Genomic DNA, 17,367 nt, shown 5'->3' with positions numbered 1-17,367 from the left:
TTTATTATATGCGGGTGCTGATCTAGCTGTTAGGGACAAAACAGCGAACAAAACAAAACAAAAAATCCTTGTCTTTATGGAGGGGATATGGATAATATACAAGAAGTAAAATAAATGGTACATTAGATGGTGTAAATGCTATGGAGAAAATAAAGCCAGGAAGAAGGATGGGGAGTGCTAGGGGTGACACTGGGGGTACAATTTGTCTTATTTTATTTTTTTAAAGATTTTATTTATTTGACAGAGAGAGAGACACAGCGAGAGAGGGAACACAAGCAGGGGGAGTGGGAGAGGGAGCAGCAGGCTCCCCGCCGAGCAGGGAGCCCGATGCGGGGCTCGATCCCAGGACCCTGGGATCATGACCCACCCGAAGCCAGGCGCCTAATGACTGAGCCACCCAGGCGCCCCGGGGGTACAATTTTAAATGGGGTGTTCAAGGACATAACTGGAGTATGTGATATTTGAGCAACAACCTAAAAGTGAGGGAATGGGGGCCTCACTTTTAGGAAGCTTCTCCCTCTCCCACTCCCCCTGCTTGTGTTCCCTCTCTCTCTGTCAAATAAATAAATAAATAAAATCTTAAAAAAAAAATGAGGGAATGTGCCATTCTAAGTATGTCTTGTAGAATATTCAGTAGAGTAAGAGCCCTGGGTTTGGATTCTAGGACCCATGACCGTATTAAAATAGCCCTGGAGTTACATTTAGTGACTTTCTGGGATTTGCGATATAAATAAAGTGCCTAACTAGCACATTCTACGAGGGTTCCAAGTTGCTAGGTTAAGAAGGGCAGAATAATGCAATTGAATGAGCATTATTAAATGAGCAACAGCCTCCTCATTTATTTTGAGCTGGAATTTGTGTAGGATTACTTTGTGACTTGGCAATGTTGAAAGCTTCATGAACTCATTCTTTCCATTTTCTAAAGTCAATACACTATTTTACTCTTCCTGGGTTACCAACTGATGTAGTATAGTTGGGTGGAGTATCCCATATATATTTATTAGGTCTAATGATTTATAGTGTTGTTCAAGACCTGATCGGTTTTTTTTTTTTAGATTTTATTTATTTATTTTAGAGAGAGAGAATGAGTCGGGGGAGGGGCAGAAGGAAAGGGTGAGAGAATCTCAAGCAGACTCTGCACTGAGCACGGAGCCCAACGCAGGCCTGGATCTCATGACCCTGAGATCATGACCTGAGCAGAAATCAAGAAGAGTCAGAGGCTTAACCGACTGAACCACCCAGGTGCTAATATCAATTTTCTTACTGATTCTTCTAGATGTTTTACTCATTATTGAAAGTAGGGAAGTTTCTAACTGCTACTGTAGAACCGGCTATTTCTCCCTTTAACTCTGTCTTTATCCTCTTTATATAATTTGATTCAGCATTTTCTTGGTTGCTGTAAACCTTTGACTATTTCCCAGAGTTCTGACAAACTTGCTTCAAATAGTTTCTGCTTATTTTTCAATGTTTCTGGAGGCTAGGCATGGCCTACTCCACCAATTTGAACATGGGTCTCCCAAGGTGACTTTTTGACAAAGCTCTCACCAGAGCAGAAAAAAAGCAAATCTGTTTTCTAACAGGGCATATTTATAGATACAAACATAAAAGCTGACCTTCTGCAGTAGGGGCTTGAAGCCTCATTCCCTGCATCTAGCTCTTCCATTTCATGTCAGCCCCTGAGGAATCATAGAACTCCATGAAATGTAGTTTGAAAAGCACTATAATAAGTCATTATAACCCCCTGATAATTATGTGTCTGGTGCTTATGATCTGGTGTTAGAAACAGTTAAATAGGGATGCCTGGGTGGCTCACTCAGTTAAGTATCTGTCTTTGGCTCAGGTCATGATCCCAGGGTCCTGGGATGAAGTCCCACATCCGGCTCCTCCCTCAGCAGGGAGCTTGCTTCTCCCTCTGACTGCCACTCCCCCTGCTTGTGCTCTCTCTCTCTCTCTGACAAATAAATAAATAGGAAAAACCACAAAGAATAAAATGATCTGTGATCCCATCTTCCAGAGATAACTGCTGTTAATATGTTGACATTTTTCTTATTTATAAAATAAGTCTAATTCTGGTTAACATTTTATATATAGCAGTTATCACCTTGGCATCCACTTAACATTGTTATTCTATTCACACCTATGTTAAGGTCGTCATGTCTACTCTTGGATGCCTATTACATAATTTTATGAGAGAAGACTTTTCACGTGTTGACTAACCTATCAATCTCCACCCTTAATGATTGTCCCTTCCAATACCTTTCAATAAAACAAAAACAGGTTGATCACTCAGTTGATCAGTGCAATGAGATTTCAAGATTAGAGATTTCAACATCTTTCTCATCTATGCTTACCAATTTAAGCCTGGCCCTATTGAAGTTGTTTTTACACTTTAAAAAGCAGCAAAATGCCTTCTTTATTTTGAAGTGAAATCTTTTATGGAACCTAAAATTTAAATAAACAAAACTGAGCTTTTATGGTTGAAGTGTGCACACGTGTAGATGGAAGAGGGAGGTAGTTTGTCCAACAGCCAACCCTGCTTAGCCTTCCTAACACCAAAACCATGATGCAGAACCTCAGGGCTCTGGGACAGAGTGTTTGAACATCCCATTGCTCTGTTACATGTCCTCAGTCAGTACCTCTAATGAATCGAATGACTATTGTACCACCTCCTATGGCTCTTCAGACAGTGCCTGACACTCGGGAGGCATTCAAAGAGTATTTATTGAAATTAAAGACAAGAAATCCAAGAGTGGGGAATGTATTAGCGCATATCTATTACTAGCACTTGAAAAAAAAAAACTCAGAAAATATCCCCACTGAGAGTGGAAGATAAGTAGTAACATATCTTAGTGGTGTCACTATACTATTGTGTTACAACAGAGGTAATTCAACAAGTATTTTTTGACCAGAATTGTATTAGTGGTTGCAGAATATGACAAAATATAATTGAATAAATATTTGATTGTTTCTGTGTTCAAGGTACTGTTTGAGGGACTGTGGAAGTTGCAAAGATGGTAAAAGTACAGTTTCCCTTCTAAAGGATACTTAATACTCTAATGGGGGAGAAAACTTACATAACATTGTGCTATAAATCAAGCCAATGTGCCAGGCAATGTCCAGAAAATTTGGGTGTTTTTTGAGTTGAAGGTAGGAAAAAAAATTTTTTTAATATCTTTTTTTTTAAAGATTTTATTTATTTATTTGACAGAGAGAGACGCAGCGAGAGAGGGAACACAAGCACGGGGAGTGGGAGAGGGAGAAGCAGGCTTCCCACCGAGCAGGGAGCCCGATGCGGGGCTCTATCCCAGGACCCTGGGATCATGACCTGAGCTGAAGGCAGACGCTTAAGGACTGAGCCACCCAGGTGCCCTGAAGGTAGAAAAATTTTGGAAAATGACCAGCCCAGGAGACAGCCTCATCAATAGGTGGCTGTTATACAATGCAGAGGTTAATAATTAATGCAGAGGAAGGTAAAGGAAAGAAAGAAAGAAAGAAGAAGAAAGAAAGAAAGAGAAAGAAAGAAAGAAAGAAGAAAGAAAGAAAGAAAGAAAGAAAGAAAGAAGAAAGAAAGAAAGAAAGAAAGAAGAAAGAAGAAGAAAGAAGAAGGAAGGAAGGAAGGAAGGAAGGAAGGAAGGAAGGAAGGAAGGAAGGAAGGAAGGAAGGAAGGAAGGAAGAAAGAAAGAAAGAAAGAAAGAAAGAAAGAAAGAAAGAAAGAAAGAAAGAAAGAAAGAAAGAAAGAAAGAAAGAAAAAGAAAGAATGAAAAGGAAAAGAAAAGAAAAGAATGAAAGCAAATACTTCACTGATCTTGAGGTGATAACCCTTGCCCCAAGAAGAAAACTTGGTGTACAAAATAGGTAGAGACAAATTAAATGTGAAGTTTTCACAACTAGTATGTTAGAAATACTGAGAATGGAGAGATCAGTGTGAATTCGAGAGGGAAACTTCATGAAGTCAGCATTTGAACTGAAAGAGGAAGGGTAGGACTAGGGTGGGTGGGGAAGCATTACAGGGTAATGAGAACAACGTGCACCAAAGCCCAAAGGCCAAGAAGAGAACAGTCTCCGTAAGAAAGATGGAAGACGGGGCGCCTGCGTGGCTCAGTCGGTTGGGCGGCTGCCTTCGGCTCAGGTCATGATCCTGGAGTCCCGGGATCGAGTCCCACATCGGGCTCCCTGCTCGGCGGGGAGTCTGCTTCTCCCTCTGGCCCTCCCCCGTCTCGTGCTCTCTCATTCTCTCTCAAATAATAAATAAAATCTTTAAAAAAAAAAAAAAAAGATGGAAGACAGCAACAATCTGGCTGGAGCAAAGGGTGTCTGCTGGATGCGAGGCTGGCTGAGTAGGGCGGAGACCGATTAATGGTGGGGTACATGGATGGCAGCTGCTGCAGGCCAAGATGAAGATAAAAGGGAAGCTGCAAAAATAGCAATTAGCTATGATGATGACTCAATTCTCAGAGGAAACTATAATAGAAGTGTATAGCAGTGATGATGGAAGAGAAAAAACAAAACAAAACAAATGTATAAAATTCCCAGAAGACAGAAATAACTTGTTGTTGTACCAGTCAACAGGGTTATTGGAACACTCATTCAATTTGGAAAGGAGACAAAAATGGAATGAAGATAAGAAAGGGATAACTTAAGAAAACCCATGTTTTCAGAGGAAATTTGGCAAATTTGCATTTTTTTGCTGTTGGAGAGGTTACTCTATAAAATTAATTCCTAGAATGATCATGAGGATGATTTATTATATGGACATACAATCTTGACTGCTGCCTGAAGAAATCTGCATTATCACCTTAGGTTAAAGCATAATTTATCACCTCCCTCTTAAGAACTTACTGCACTTCACTTGAACTTCAGAAGTTTGGAATGTCTTCCTAAACATACCTTTGATCTGATTGTTATGGCATTCTCATACACTATCTTCTCGACCCTAGCTCCAGTCAGATTAACTGTGTTGACAGAATTTTGAACGTGCTGGATCATGGTTGCAGTGTAATAACTCATTCTGTGGCTTCTGGGGCATCTTTTTCACTTGGACATATCGGGCAGAAAGATTTAAGGGGGTGGGGAAAATGCTGAGCTCCTGCCTCACTAACAGTGTGCCTGGGTTTCAGTAAAGTACTTTTTGAAATTAAACTGCTTTCAATTTAAGGACATAGCAAATTCTACCACATACTCCATATTCATTTCTGTCATGCGGAATAATCAAGAATTACTGGAATTTTAACAGGGGTGAAGCCAGAAGAGGTGACAAGCTCTTTCAAATGAATTGAGTCCAAATGACCCCTCCCTGTTTGCCTTAACTGCTCTCCCAAATGTGACAGACCTTCTTGACTCAAGAGATCAGACTCTAGTACCAACGTCCTCTCACAGATAAGCATGTGATTCTTTGCCAAGGACAAATTTAAAACCATTTCAGAACTTGTTCAGTTTATGTCAGGCTACTTCTAATAATTTCAATACTTTTTATCGATCCTATTTCAAAAGTTAGAAGCAATTGATTCAACCTTGCCACTGAGAAGAAGGCTTCCATCATTTGCATGGGGCAATAGGTGACTTGCCTCCCCTAATTTCTGTAAAGCTTCCGTGTCACTTACGATCAGGGCCTTTGCCAGTCTACACCAGCCTATAATCTGGCCTACAACACACAGTCTAGCTAATCTTCAGGTAATGGTCTTCTCATTCCCCGAATGTACAAAGCAAAAGGACAATGGTAGTTTTCTTTAAGGGAGTATACTATCTTTGTCTCTATTATTGGCTAACAGATTTGGAGGTAAATGAAAGCAAGGGTGGGGCATCTGTAGAACAGCATTAAAAATGCTGGATTTGGAATCAATATTAGGCTTTATAATTTTTTTTTAGTAACCTTAGACTATGTACTCCTTTTGTGTCTCATTTTTGAATTCTGTAAAATGGAGTAATCACAGCTTCAAAGAGGTTTCATGAAGATTTCGTGGTACACAGTCATATCTTCATTCATATACTAAAAGAACCAGTAATACATACCTGTGCTTTCTGAACAATCCAAGATTCATTATGTGACAAGGGAGAAAATATTTAAAATTGGAGTCATCAGGGAAAATCCAGGCAGTATAGTGGAGTTCAGAGCATGTCACCTCAAAATATGCTGCTTTGGCATACTGATTATTTTAAGTTAAAGGAGCTTGAGAAACAGCAGGTGCAAGAGGGGCACTCTGACCTTCCTTAATTCTTCCTGACAGGAGATAAAACTCCCATGTGAAAGGTGCCCTCCCTCTACCAGGAGGAAGAAAAACAGTCTTATCACCAGAGAAGGGGAAATCAGGCTGACAAATCTGTACAAACCAACCTTGTTACACTAATGTTTATCTTCCTAGGCATTTCTCCACAATTTACTACCCCTGGCCCAAACCCCTTTGTTTAAAAGGTATAAAAGCTTTCTGTTCTGGTCACTTCTTCGAGTCTTCATTCTCTTGCCTAAATTCTCATGTACATGTAAAAAAAAATTAATAAAACGTGTGTGCTTTTCTCCTGTTAATCTGTCTTATGTCAGTTTAATTTTTAGGCCCTGCTGGAGACCCAAAGAGGGTAGGTAGAGGAGAATTTTTCCTCACCTACAGTTCTGCTGACAAGGATGGGATGTCACTGGTTCACTGCTCACTCCAGAGCTGCGTTGCAGCGGAGAGATCCTGCTGATGTGGAGAACAGAGGCAAAAGAAGTATAGAAAAAATCAAACTTCCTTATAACTTACGGCCCACTGACAAGTACCTGGGACAGGCAGACCTTCCTCCAGGAACTCAGCTGCCTCAGTGTTAATACTTGGCTAAAGGCAAAGGCAACCTTGGCTTGACATTAGCTGGACCTCCAGGATCCTTAAGTGTTCTTTAACACATAAAAATCCCTTTGGAAACTTCCTTTATCTCTACCCACCCACCCCCAGGATGTATGTTAGCACTTATCCTCCAAACATATGGCCCACTGATATACATCTGAAGGGTCTCATGAATAAGGTTTTATTAGACAGTAGTAAATGACCTTATCCTTTTTTTTTCCTTTTTTTAAATTTTATTTATTTGTCAGAGAGAGAGAGAAATGGAGAGAGAGCACAAGCAGGGGGAGCTGTAGGCAGATGGAGAAGCAGGTTCCCCGCTGAGCAAGGAGCCTGATGCGGGACTCGATCCCAGGACCCTGGGACCATGACCTAAGTCGAAGGCAGACGCTTAACGACTGAGCCACCCAGGCGCCCGATGCAGCTCTTTCTGCCCACAGGTCCTATCACTGTGCTCTAATAAAACTACCTTTTTTGCACCAAAGACATCTCAAGAATTCTTTCTTGACCATTCACTCCTGGATCCCAACATTTCACATCACTGGGACCTCTGACATAAGCCAACACAAGGTAAAAGGTACCAGTGTCCTCGGTCTCTGCCTGTAAGATCTAATGAAAGCAAAGTGGTAAGAGTCTCTCCTCATGTTTTTCCTTTTGCAAATTTAGATTAGCAGGAGAAAACTGGTGTGAACTAGTTCTTCAGGCACGGTGATTTATGAGTATTCCTGTTTTCGATTTCTAATGGCTGTAAAAAAAAAAAAAAAAAAAAAAAGTAAAGCTTAAAAAACAATCTCCCTAGACCTCAGCACCCTCAGAGGGTTCACCTCGTTTTCCCCTTCTGGGGGATAATACCCCACTGTTCTTGTTCTGAAGAGGATGCAGCCTTAGAAGATGTCCCAACTAGCGCCTGGGCCTCACATGCAAATAAAATTGGACTGTTACAGCAACGCAAGTTATGCACATTACCTGGAGAAGGAATAAACCTCTCCTACCGGTAGCCCAGTGCTGCCCCCATGAGTGCACAGCGAAGCATTGAACCTATTCTCTTTTACAGCAGGGTATTCTTTATTTCCTTGCTCTGTTAACACTGCAATCTTACCAGTAAAGAAAGGGAAATTTGATTCAGACTGGAATCAGATCTATTGATTTGTTATAAGGTCTGAGAGCCATTAATGCCTTTGTAATTCCTCAACACCCCATAGTCCCTAATTCAGCTACCATTCTTTTTTTTTTTTTTTTTTAAGATTTTATTTATTTATTTTAGAGAAGGAGAGAGAGACAGCATGAGCAGAGGGGAGGAGCAGAGGGGGAGGGAGACCAGCAGACTCTGTGCTGAGCATAGAGCCCCATGTGGGGCTCAAGCCTACAACCCTGAGATCTTGACCTGAGCATGAAACCAAGAGTCCGATGTTTAACCCACTGAGCCACCCAGGCGCCCCTCAGCTACCATTCTTATCTCAATTCCAGCTGACACAGCCTGATTTACAGTAATTAACCTCTGCTCAGCTTTCTTTTCAATTCCATTGTACCCTGACTCACAATTCCTCTTTTCATTCACATTTAGAGGGAGACAGTTAACATAGACTGGTATGCCTCAGGGATATTGCAAGTCTCCCTTCAATATTTTCCCAAGTCCTTAAAGCCAACTTAGATTCCAAGGCTCCATCCACTCTTGCTCAGTATGTTGATGGTCTTTTACCTTGTAACCAGACTAAGCAGTGTGCTCTTACAGGAGCTGAAAGAGGCCATAAGGACTCTTAATCTAAACTTAAAGGGGTACAAACAACTCTTACCTACTTAGGACAGGAGGTATCTCAAGACATTCCAAAGCTCACTCCCAAATGCCATCAGTCAGTTTTGTCTATCCCTCTCCCACAGATGAAAACAAAACCCCAAAAAACAACTACATAAATTTCTAGAGGCAGCAGGCTACAGCTGCAAATGAATTCCTAAGTTGGCTGCCCTTGCTACCCTCCCAAATACTACTTCTGAGCCCATTTCCAGGCCCTCCTTAACCTCCTTTAAAGGCTAAAATTAGCACTGTCTGCACCCATAATTCTTGGCTTACCTAATTTTGACAAAACTTTTCACCTATATTATGAAAATACTGGGATTGCTAGGGGAATTTCAGGAAAACCTTTGCCTCTCAGCTAAGTCCTTGCTGTCCGTTGTGTCATGTGAGGGCAGGCACGCCATCTTGCCGGCCTGTACTAGCCACAGCTGCCTCCCTGATGGAGCCAGTACCCTTAGATCAGTCTTCCCATTCACCTTTATGTTCCTCGTGCTACGTCTGCTCTCTTACAAGTTCATAAGACAACCTCTTCACCTGGTGGCAAATCACCCACGAACAGGCCCTTACTATCCGCCCCCTCTTTCATCTTCCCTTGCTGGAACACTTTAAATCTGACTACACAATCATCCCATCCTTGATAAGGGACAGCACAACTCCATTCCACAGGACTGCTCTGCAAATATAGAAGCCATGAGAGGAATCTCTTAGAGACCCCCTTTACACAACCCAGATTTAAGTTCTATTTTGTGATCATTCCTACAGAGGAAACTTCTGGGGAAACATAGTAACTGGCCATGCCATAGTTTACCCACGTGAAACCCTTGAGCCACACTCTCAGCCCAAGCTGCTAAATGTATAGCTCTTTCCAGAGCCTGAACACTGGCAAAAGGAAAAACTGCCACAATTTACACCAGCTCTAGATATGGCTTTGGAGCCCATCAGGCTGTTGCCACAATCCTGTGGATTCTTAACCTCTGCTGGTATTCCTCTTGCCAATGGGCATATAATTGCTGCCGTATACAAGCTATTCACTTGCCTACTAAAATTGTTATTGTTCCTTGTGCCGCCAAACTAAGGAGACAGATACTGTATCTCTAGGGAACAATAGGGCTGACAAGGCTGCTAAATATGCAGCCCAAAATAGAACTCCTTTCCTTTTTCCACCCAATTTATAAACCTTTTATCCCTGACTGATATTATTAACTATTCAGGCAAATACCCCACAATCTTGAAAAAGACAAATGGATACAAAGGGGTGCCAAACAATTAGACAGATTATACATTGGGTCAAACAGACCTCCTGTGGCCCCCTTTCTTTTGTCCTTTTGGCTTGCACTTATATCCCATCAGATGGGACATATGGGTAGATGGGAGATAGTTAAGGAACTAAAAGATAATTGGTTCTTCCCTGGCATCCACAAAATTTCTGACCAAATTATCTCCCAGTGTACTACTTATAAATCTCACCAAATTTCTGGAGGAAACCAACATACCTCAGGAAATCCTCCAAGGCCCACATTCCCCCTTATGGAACCCCAAAATGGATTCCATAGATTTATCTCCAGTGTCAAGCTATTCCCACTATTTGGTTATCGTCTGTATATTTAGTGGATGGACTGAATGTTACCCAGCCAGGAGTACCAATACCACAACAGTGGTGAGGAATTAATAACTGAGAGTATTCCTTGTTTGGGCATTCTTTTATGGATTGGGTCAGAGGAAGGAACTAATTTTACAGCAGAAATTAACCACTTGCTTGCAAAAACTTTGGGGTACTCATTAATATTTCACACTCTGTACCATCCCTAATCCTCAGGGCAAAGAGAACATAAAAATCCAGACATCAAGAGGACTTTAGGAAAAATCTGTCAAGAAACTGGATTTAATGGCCAGGAGCATTACCTCTGGCCCTTTTAACATCTGGAATACTCCAAAGAGAAAACATTACATCTTTTGAAATAATGTTTGCTCACCCATTCCTACTGGCATCTCTAAACCTTCTATTCCTGGATTGAGTGAACATTATAGGGGTGTAAGTGAAAAATTTGATGCTATTGATGTAACGTGGGCTGGGAGTGAATGGGCAAAACAAATTCTTGAGACAGTGCAAAAAGATGTTTTTATTATGGCAGGGGACAGGACCCGTGGGCAAACAAGACCTGCAATGTGATTTTGAACAACAACTGGTTATATGCTTTAAGTTGGGAGGGGGAGAGATAAAGGAAGTTTCCAAAAGGATTTTCATATATTAAAGAAGACTTACAGGATCCTGGAGGTCAGTCTAGTGTCAAACTAAGGTTGCTTTTTGCCTCTAGCAAAACATGAACCTTATAGCAGTTGTGGGTTCCTTGAGGAATGTCCTACTCTGCCTGCCTCAAGTATTTGTCAATGGACTGCAAGTTGTAAAGAGGTTTAATTTTATCTACAATTCTTTTGCCTTTGTTCTCCATGTCCTTATGACTAGCTGTATACAAGACCTAACTAGTATAAATGGAGCATATCATCAATAGGTAAAAATGGCATGGCCTCTGATGACTGGCAAGCTTTGCCATCCTTTTAACCAGAAGATTAGATGTACAACACCGTTTTTAGAGGAAAGTACACATTATCATCTCACTGAGAAGATCTTTATCAAGTACTACTAACCCCTCACACTGCTATCAAAATAAAAGAAAAATCCTTCTGGATTCACACAAGCCCTGCCAAGTTAGTCGAGGATCAGCACTCCCAGGACAACTGGAAGACCATCCCTAGGGTGACCTTAAAGTAAGGATTTCCCAGGCAAATTCCCAGGTCCCAAAAGCAGACAAAATCATGAAGTAGACAGCTTTTCTCAAGATCACAGATCAAGAAACTGCACTTCTACCTATTTTCTCCCCCATTGGGTCTCCCTACTCCCAGAAGGAAATAAAAAAACTTCCTTTTAACAAAGTCTCCCCTTTCTTTAGCCATTTATTAAAAGGCTGATTGGAGGGACACCTGGCTGGCTCAGTATGTGGAGCATGCGACTCTTGATCTCTGGGTTGTGAGTTCGAGCCCCACGTTGGGTGTAGAGATTACTTAAAAATAAAATCTTCAAAAAAAAAAAAAAGGCTGACTGGATATTGATTGTCTCAATCTATTCCACTTTCCCTCTGATCCTCTACTATGGACTGTCCTTCAAACAGGGTCTCACTTAGTAACTCTTACTGTTTCCTCAGCAGGTTATGCATAGACCTGACACCCTCTTAAGCCACTTTTCTAAATACTAGCCACATTAACTAATCACTGGATGCATGACAGGTCATGGCACCCATGGCCAAAACACCACATCATTCTTCTCTTTTTGTGAGTCAGTTGTACATGGAAAAACATCTATGGAAGCTCAGGAACTGTCCTTTGCTCAAAGACATTAGAAGGGACTTTTTTTCCCTTTGCACTGAAAATCGCGGTGGTACTGGACCTTTCCCACATGACATACCAAGGCAATATTACAGTCAAACCTTGTGGTCTGATTCCACAGGTAGCATCCTTGAGCCTCTCATGAAGGTCAGAAATGGTCTCATTGCTGACTCTTACGGTACTGACACTTGACAAACCACCAGATTTTACAGCAGGCTCACAAGCCACCCTTGGGTAACCTGGGAGCAGCTGAACTGCCAAAGGCCAAAGATTACATATGCGGAGCCCAAAAATTTGCACTCACCTGGTCACGTAACAAAACCAAGCCTTACAGCTCCTAAGGCCTAATTGCAGGCCTCCTCTATCTGATCTTTCACAACCTGTTCTGCTCCCATAGACTGACAGGGATACACGGAAGTTGGAAATGTGCAGATGACAACATGACAGGTGACAAGATACACCAAACCCCAACTTAGTAGGTCACAAGTTTCATTCTGACCTCATCCATGAACAATACTGGTCTTTTTATCTTATGTGATGATAAGGTTAAAGAGTTCCACCTAGATGGTCAAGATGATGTGGACTCAGATTCCTGACACTCTCTGTAACCAGGTACTCCACCTTAAATGCCAGCCAAATTACAAACTTGGGTTCCTTTGATCATAAATTAGTGCCACATAAATATACTATATGTGATGTTACAGAAAACTGGCTTGTGCATCACAATTCTAAGTTTTTATCAATATTAACCTCCCTTTTCCCAGGCTTTGGAACTTATGAGTTGGAAAGGCAGTTCTAAATCTTTCCATAGAAATAGAACATGAGTTCCGTATCACTACACAAACATCGGAAGCCGTTCTATCAGAAGTTAATAGTTTAGGCTCTGTTACACTCCAAAGTTGCCTCACCCTAGACACACTGACAGTCCAAAAGGAGGAGCTTATGTAGTCATTGCCGAAGAATGCTGCTTCTATGTAAATGGCGTGGGACAAATAATGTCTAACCTGCATCCTTTGAAAGACAAGATAAACACTCTCCATCAGATAAATGAAGTCCAGCCATTTTGTTGGACTGATCTATTTCCAGGGATAGGAGACTGATTTAATGGGGTATGAGGAAATGTGCTTAGATTTGTTATTACCTATTTATTCTTATTCTAATCTATGCTCTTTTTTCCCTTTGCAGATAGATCCCTTGCCACTTGGCTGCTAACTCAATTCTTTCCACAGCCACCAATTCAGCTTTTATGTGAAACTTCTAAGGAACTTTCAGACAGAGGAAATGAAGGAGTTCACAGCATGTCACCCCAAAATATGCTGCTTTGTCATACTGATTATTTTAAGTTAAAGGAGCTTGAGAAACAGCAGGTGCAAGAGGGGCACTCTGACCTTCCTTAATTCTTCCTGACAGGAGATAAAACTCCCATGTGAAAGGTGCCCTCCCTCTACCAGGAGGAAGAAAAACAGTCTTATCACCAGAGATGGGGAAATCAGGCTGACAAATCTGTACAAACCAATCTTGTTACACTAATGTTTATCTTCCTAGGCATTTCTCCACAATTTACTACCCCTGGCCCAAACCCCTTTGTTTAAAAGGTATAAAAGCTTTCTGTTCTGGTCACTTCTTCGAGTCTTCATTCTCTTGCCTAGATTCTCATGTACATGTAAAAAAATTTAATAAAACGTGTGTGCTTTTCTCCTGTTAATCTGTCTTATGTCAGTTTAATTTTTAGGCCCTGCTGGAGACCCAAAGATGGTAGGTAGAGAATTTTTCCTCCCTTACAATGGTCATTTTTTTTTTTTCCGCTAGCACTCTAATCTCGTAGGGGATTACACTCCCAAACCTTTGGGTTATTCTTTTATTCACTCTCATGAGGTACATGCAACATTCTCACGATCTGCTCTCTGGCCCCCTTAGAAACTCATGCTCATAATTATGACGTCCATCTCATTATAGCTGTTTGAGGATTAAAGAAGTGTAACGTGCTATATACACAATACAAAACCTATCGGAGGGGGCCCTAAACCTTTGGCATTAGGACCCCAAGGAACAGCGATACGGAAAGGGCGCCGTGGGCAGTTCCTGGGTGGAATCCATCACCTGACAGGAATGGGACTTGATGGTGACTTTCGGCGCGGCCACAGACTTTTCCTTCTAGCGAAACCTGTCTAACCAGCTTACTCCGCTTCCGGGTACTGGCCGCACTGCCTGCCGGCTGTCACGGAGCCAGCGGACCTCCCGGCAGCGCCTGCGCGCTGGAAGAAGAGCGCACGGGTCCCGTTTCCGGGTATGGGGAGCGCGCATGCGTAGGCGGGCAAACTGGGGCCAGTTTAGGGCCAGGTGAACGCGGAAGTAGAGGACGTGAGGGTGTGCTGGCTGCTCCGACTGTGGTGGGGCGACTGGTGCGAGATGGAAGAGGGCGCAGCTGCGGATGATGGTCGGGACGGTCCCCGGGAGCGGCTAGGCTTGGGTGAAGCTGGGAGACAGCAGCAGAACCACGAAGTGCGGTCTCAATCCCAGGCCGACCGGTTTCCAAAGCATTCCTACTGGTTGGATCTCTGGCTCTTCATCCTCTTGGATGTAGTGTTGTTTATCTTCGTGTATCTTTTACCATGGTGAGTACTCGGAACGCAGAACTGAACCGGTAGGGAGCTTACCACTACAATTTGGGGGGAGGCAAGGTAACTGAATTCCAGAGAGTATGGTATGCCCATGGTAATAATATAGCTGGTTGATGGCGGGGTCGAGGGGCGGGTGGTGTTGGGGTCGGGATGAGGCTGGAATGAAAGTGTTCTTCCTTGCACCTCAGCGAGGGTCTTCAAAGAGGTGTGGAACAAACTTGGCTTCATAATTTTTTTCTTATGTTTTGGAATGAAACCAGCTGGGTTTGAGTTCCTGCACTACCACAAAGGAATTAAAGAAGTTATTTAGCTTTTCTGAGCTTTATTTCTCCATTTACCATTTGGGACCAGTAGTAACCAGGTCATAGGGGTGTAGTGAGGATTAAATGAGATAGTAATTTATCTAAAAGCGATTCGCATTTTTGCCTGGCAGCAGTAAGCCCTTAACTAAAGGTGTTGTTACTATAACTACAGTTTGACCTCGAGTAGGCCAGGTAGGTATCTCGAACAGGTCCAAGCCTGAACTCTTAGTAACTTCTTACCAAAATGTACTTATTTTTCAGTGTCCTTATTTCAGTAAATGTTAACTTTATTCATTCAGTACCCCTCCCAGAAGCCTGGGACTCTTTGATTTTCTCCTTTTACATACACCCACACATGCCAAAACACCAACTGTTAAAATAACAAAATTCTGTAGGTTCCACTTGCAAAATCCTTGCTCTCCATTTTCATTGCCACCCACTCTGAAAAGACAGTTTTGGAAGGGGATAAGGAAAGGAAAGGTAGAGAAGGGGCAGGGGAGCAGAACAAGAAGAGGGACACAGGACTGAGATGGTAAGGGAAAAGTTCAGGAGAGAAGCGGTGAGCTGAAGGGAGGGCCTGTGGAAGAAAAGCGGTGCAGCTCATTTGGGCATCAGGGAGCTCTCTTGGACTTTGGAGTTGTTGACTTATAAATTAACTTTTCTCAATCCATGATAGGCAATTATGTCTTCTTTCCCCACCCCCAAAATTTTGGCAAAGATTTGGGCATGAGCTCATTGTATCTAAGGCCCCATTGTCGCTGATTTCTTGGATAATGTGGCAGATTAGAAGGCAGAGGGTTGAGGGGCGCCTGGGTGGCTCAGTTGGTTAAGCGGCTGCCTTTGGCTCATGTCATGATCCCGGGGTCCTGGGATCAAGCCCCGCATCGGGCTCCGTGCTCAGCGAAGAGCCTGCTTCTCCCTCTCCCTCTGCCTGCCTCTCTGCCTACTTGTACTCTCTGTCTCTGTCAAATAAATAAATAAAATCTTAAAAAAAAAAGGCAGAGGGTTGAGTGGGTGAATGGAAGAGATGGGTATTTCTGTAAGATACTCTGCCAAACTATTTGTAGAGTTTTCACTCTCCTCTACTTCCCCTCCTTTTTTGGTAGAGACTGATGCCTCATTTATAGTGATTTTTTTTTTTAATGACAGTTTTCAAGGGCGCCTGGGTGGCACAGTTGGTTGAGCGTCTGACTCTTGGTTTCGGCTCAGGTCATGATCTCAGGGTCGTGAGATCGAGCCCTGTATTGGGCTCCACACTCAGTGCAGAGTTTTTCCTCTCCCTGCCCCCTGCTCCCACTCTCGTCTCTGAAATAAATAAATAAAAATCTTAAAAAAAAAAAAATGACAGTTTTCAGCTCTGGGTAGAAAATGTAAGCCATAGGAGGAATACTCCAGGCCTTTTTTTTCTTTCTTAACAATACGTAAATCATTTAGAAATAGGAAAGTGACTGAGACAATCTAGATTTTCAGATATTGGGGTAAAGTATTAAAACTGGAAGGAGACAGGGGCGCCCGGGTGGCTCAGTCGTTGGGCATCTGCCTTCGGCTCGGGTCATGGTCCCAGGGTCCTGGGATCGAGCCCCCTACCATTGGGCTCCCTGCTCCGCGGGAAGCCTGCTTCTCCCTCTTCCACCCCACCCCTGGCTTGTGTTCCCTCTCTCACTGGGTCTCTGTCTGTCGAATAAATAAAATCTTAAAAAAAAAAAAAAAACTGGAAGGAGACATTGTTGACAAATATTTGGTTTTTACAGAATGGTTTGCCTGATGTCTAGATTAAGAAGTTGGCTCCTGGAGTGGATTCTGAAAATGACTACAAACTTCTTGAACATAGAAGACAGGATTGTGCAACAGAATTTTAAACTCTGAGGGACTTTCTTTCATTTTACATACTCTTGTTATTCCTTTTGGGGACTATATTAAATGGGTAATCTCACCCATTCATAGCTTAAGTTCTTAAAACTACTCTTTGATTCATGTTTAAAAACTTTTCAGACATCTGATGGCTTTACAGGGGCTGCATATTAAAGCATTTATACGTAAAGGTTTAATGTATTCATTAACAAATATGGTAATGTCTTGCCTTTAACATTTTAAGGATTAGCCAGGGTTTAGTATGATGCAAAAATGTGGTGAAATATTAAGGTGAAGTATTTAAAAATAAATTACTCAAAAGCAATGGAAGAAAAAGGAGTTAAGGGCAAAGTGCAGGCCCAAAATGTATTGGCTGTTAAGTACCAATTTAATTTTTAGATTAAGTGGGCCTCTGTTATGGTTGCCAGATTGATACAATCTCAGAGAAAGTATAAATATCCAACATTGGAAATCTAGTGTGCATGTCCTCTTACCTGGATGCTTCCCCTTGGTTCATTTTAAGTTCCCGAACTTCCCTAAAATAGGACTGTGTTTGAAACCTATTTTTTATTATTGTGATTGTATTAAGAATGCTTGTAGCTAAAATA

At 42.1% G+C, this 17,367-nt stretch overlaps 1 protein-coding gene across 1 annotated transcript; it reads left to right on the top strand.

The window, feature by feature from the left end:
* Nucleotides 1–14,295: 14,295 nt before the first annotated feature.
* On the top strand, nucleotides 14,296–16,949 carry C2H4orf3 (chromosome 2 C4orf3 homolog). Its single transcript, XM_027600415.2, has 2 exons — nucleotides 14,296–14,600; nucleotides 16,660–16,949. Coding segments are annotated over exons 1-2 (207 nt in total). The 5' UTR covers nucleotides 14,296–14,394; the 3' UTR covers nucleotides 16,661–16,949.
* Nucleotides 16,950–17,367: the final 418 nt, after the last annotated feature.

This window comes from Zalophus californianus, chromosome 2 (assembly GCF_009762305.2).
Source record: "Zalophus californianus isolate mZalCal1 chromosome 2, mZalCal1.pri.v2, whole genome shotgun sequence".
In the NCBI taxonomy this organism is placed as follows: Eukaryota; Metazoa; Chordata; class Mammalia; order Carnivora; family Otariidae; genus Zalophus; species Zalophus californianus.
The sequence above is the reverse complement of the archived record's forward strand: the minus strand, read 5'-3'. Positions and strand labels throughout refer to the sequence as shown.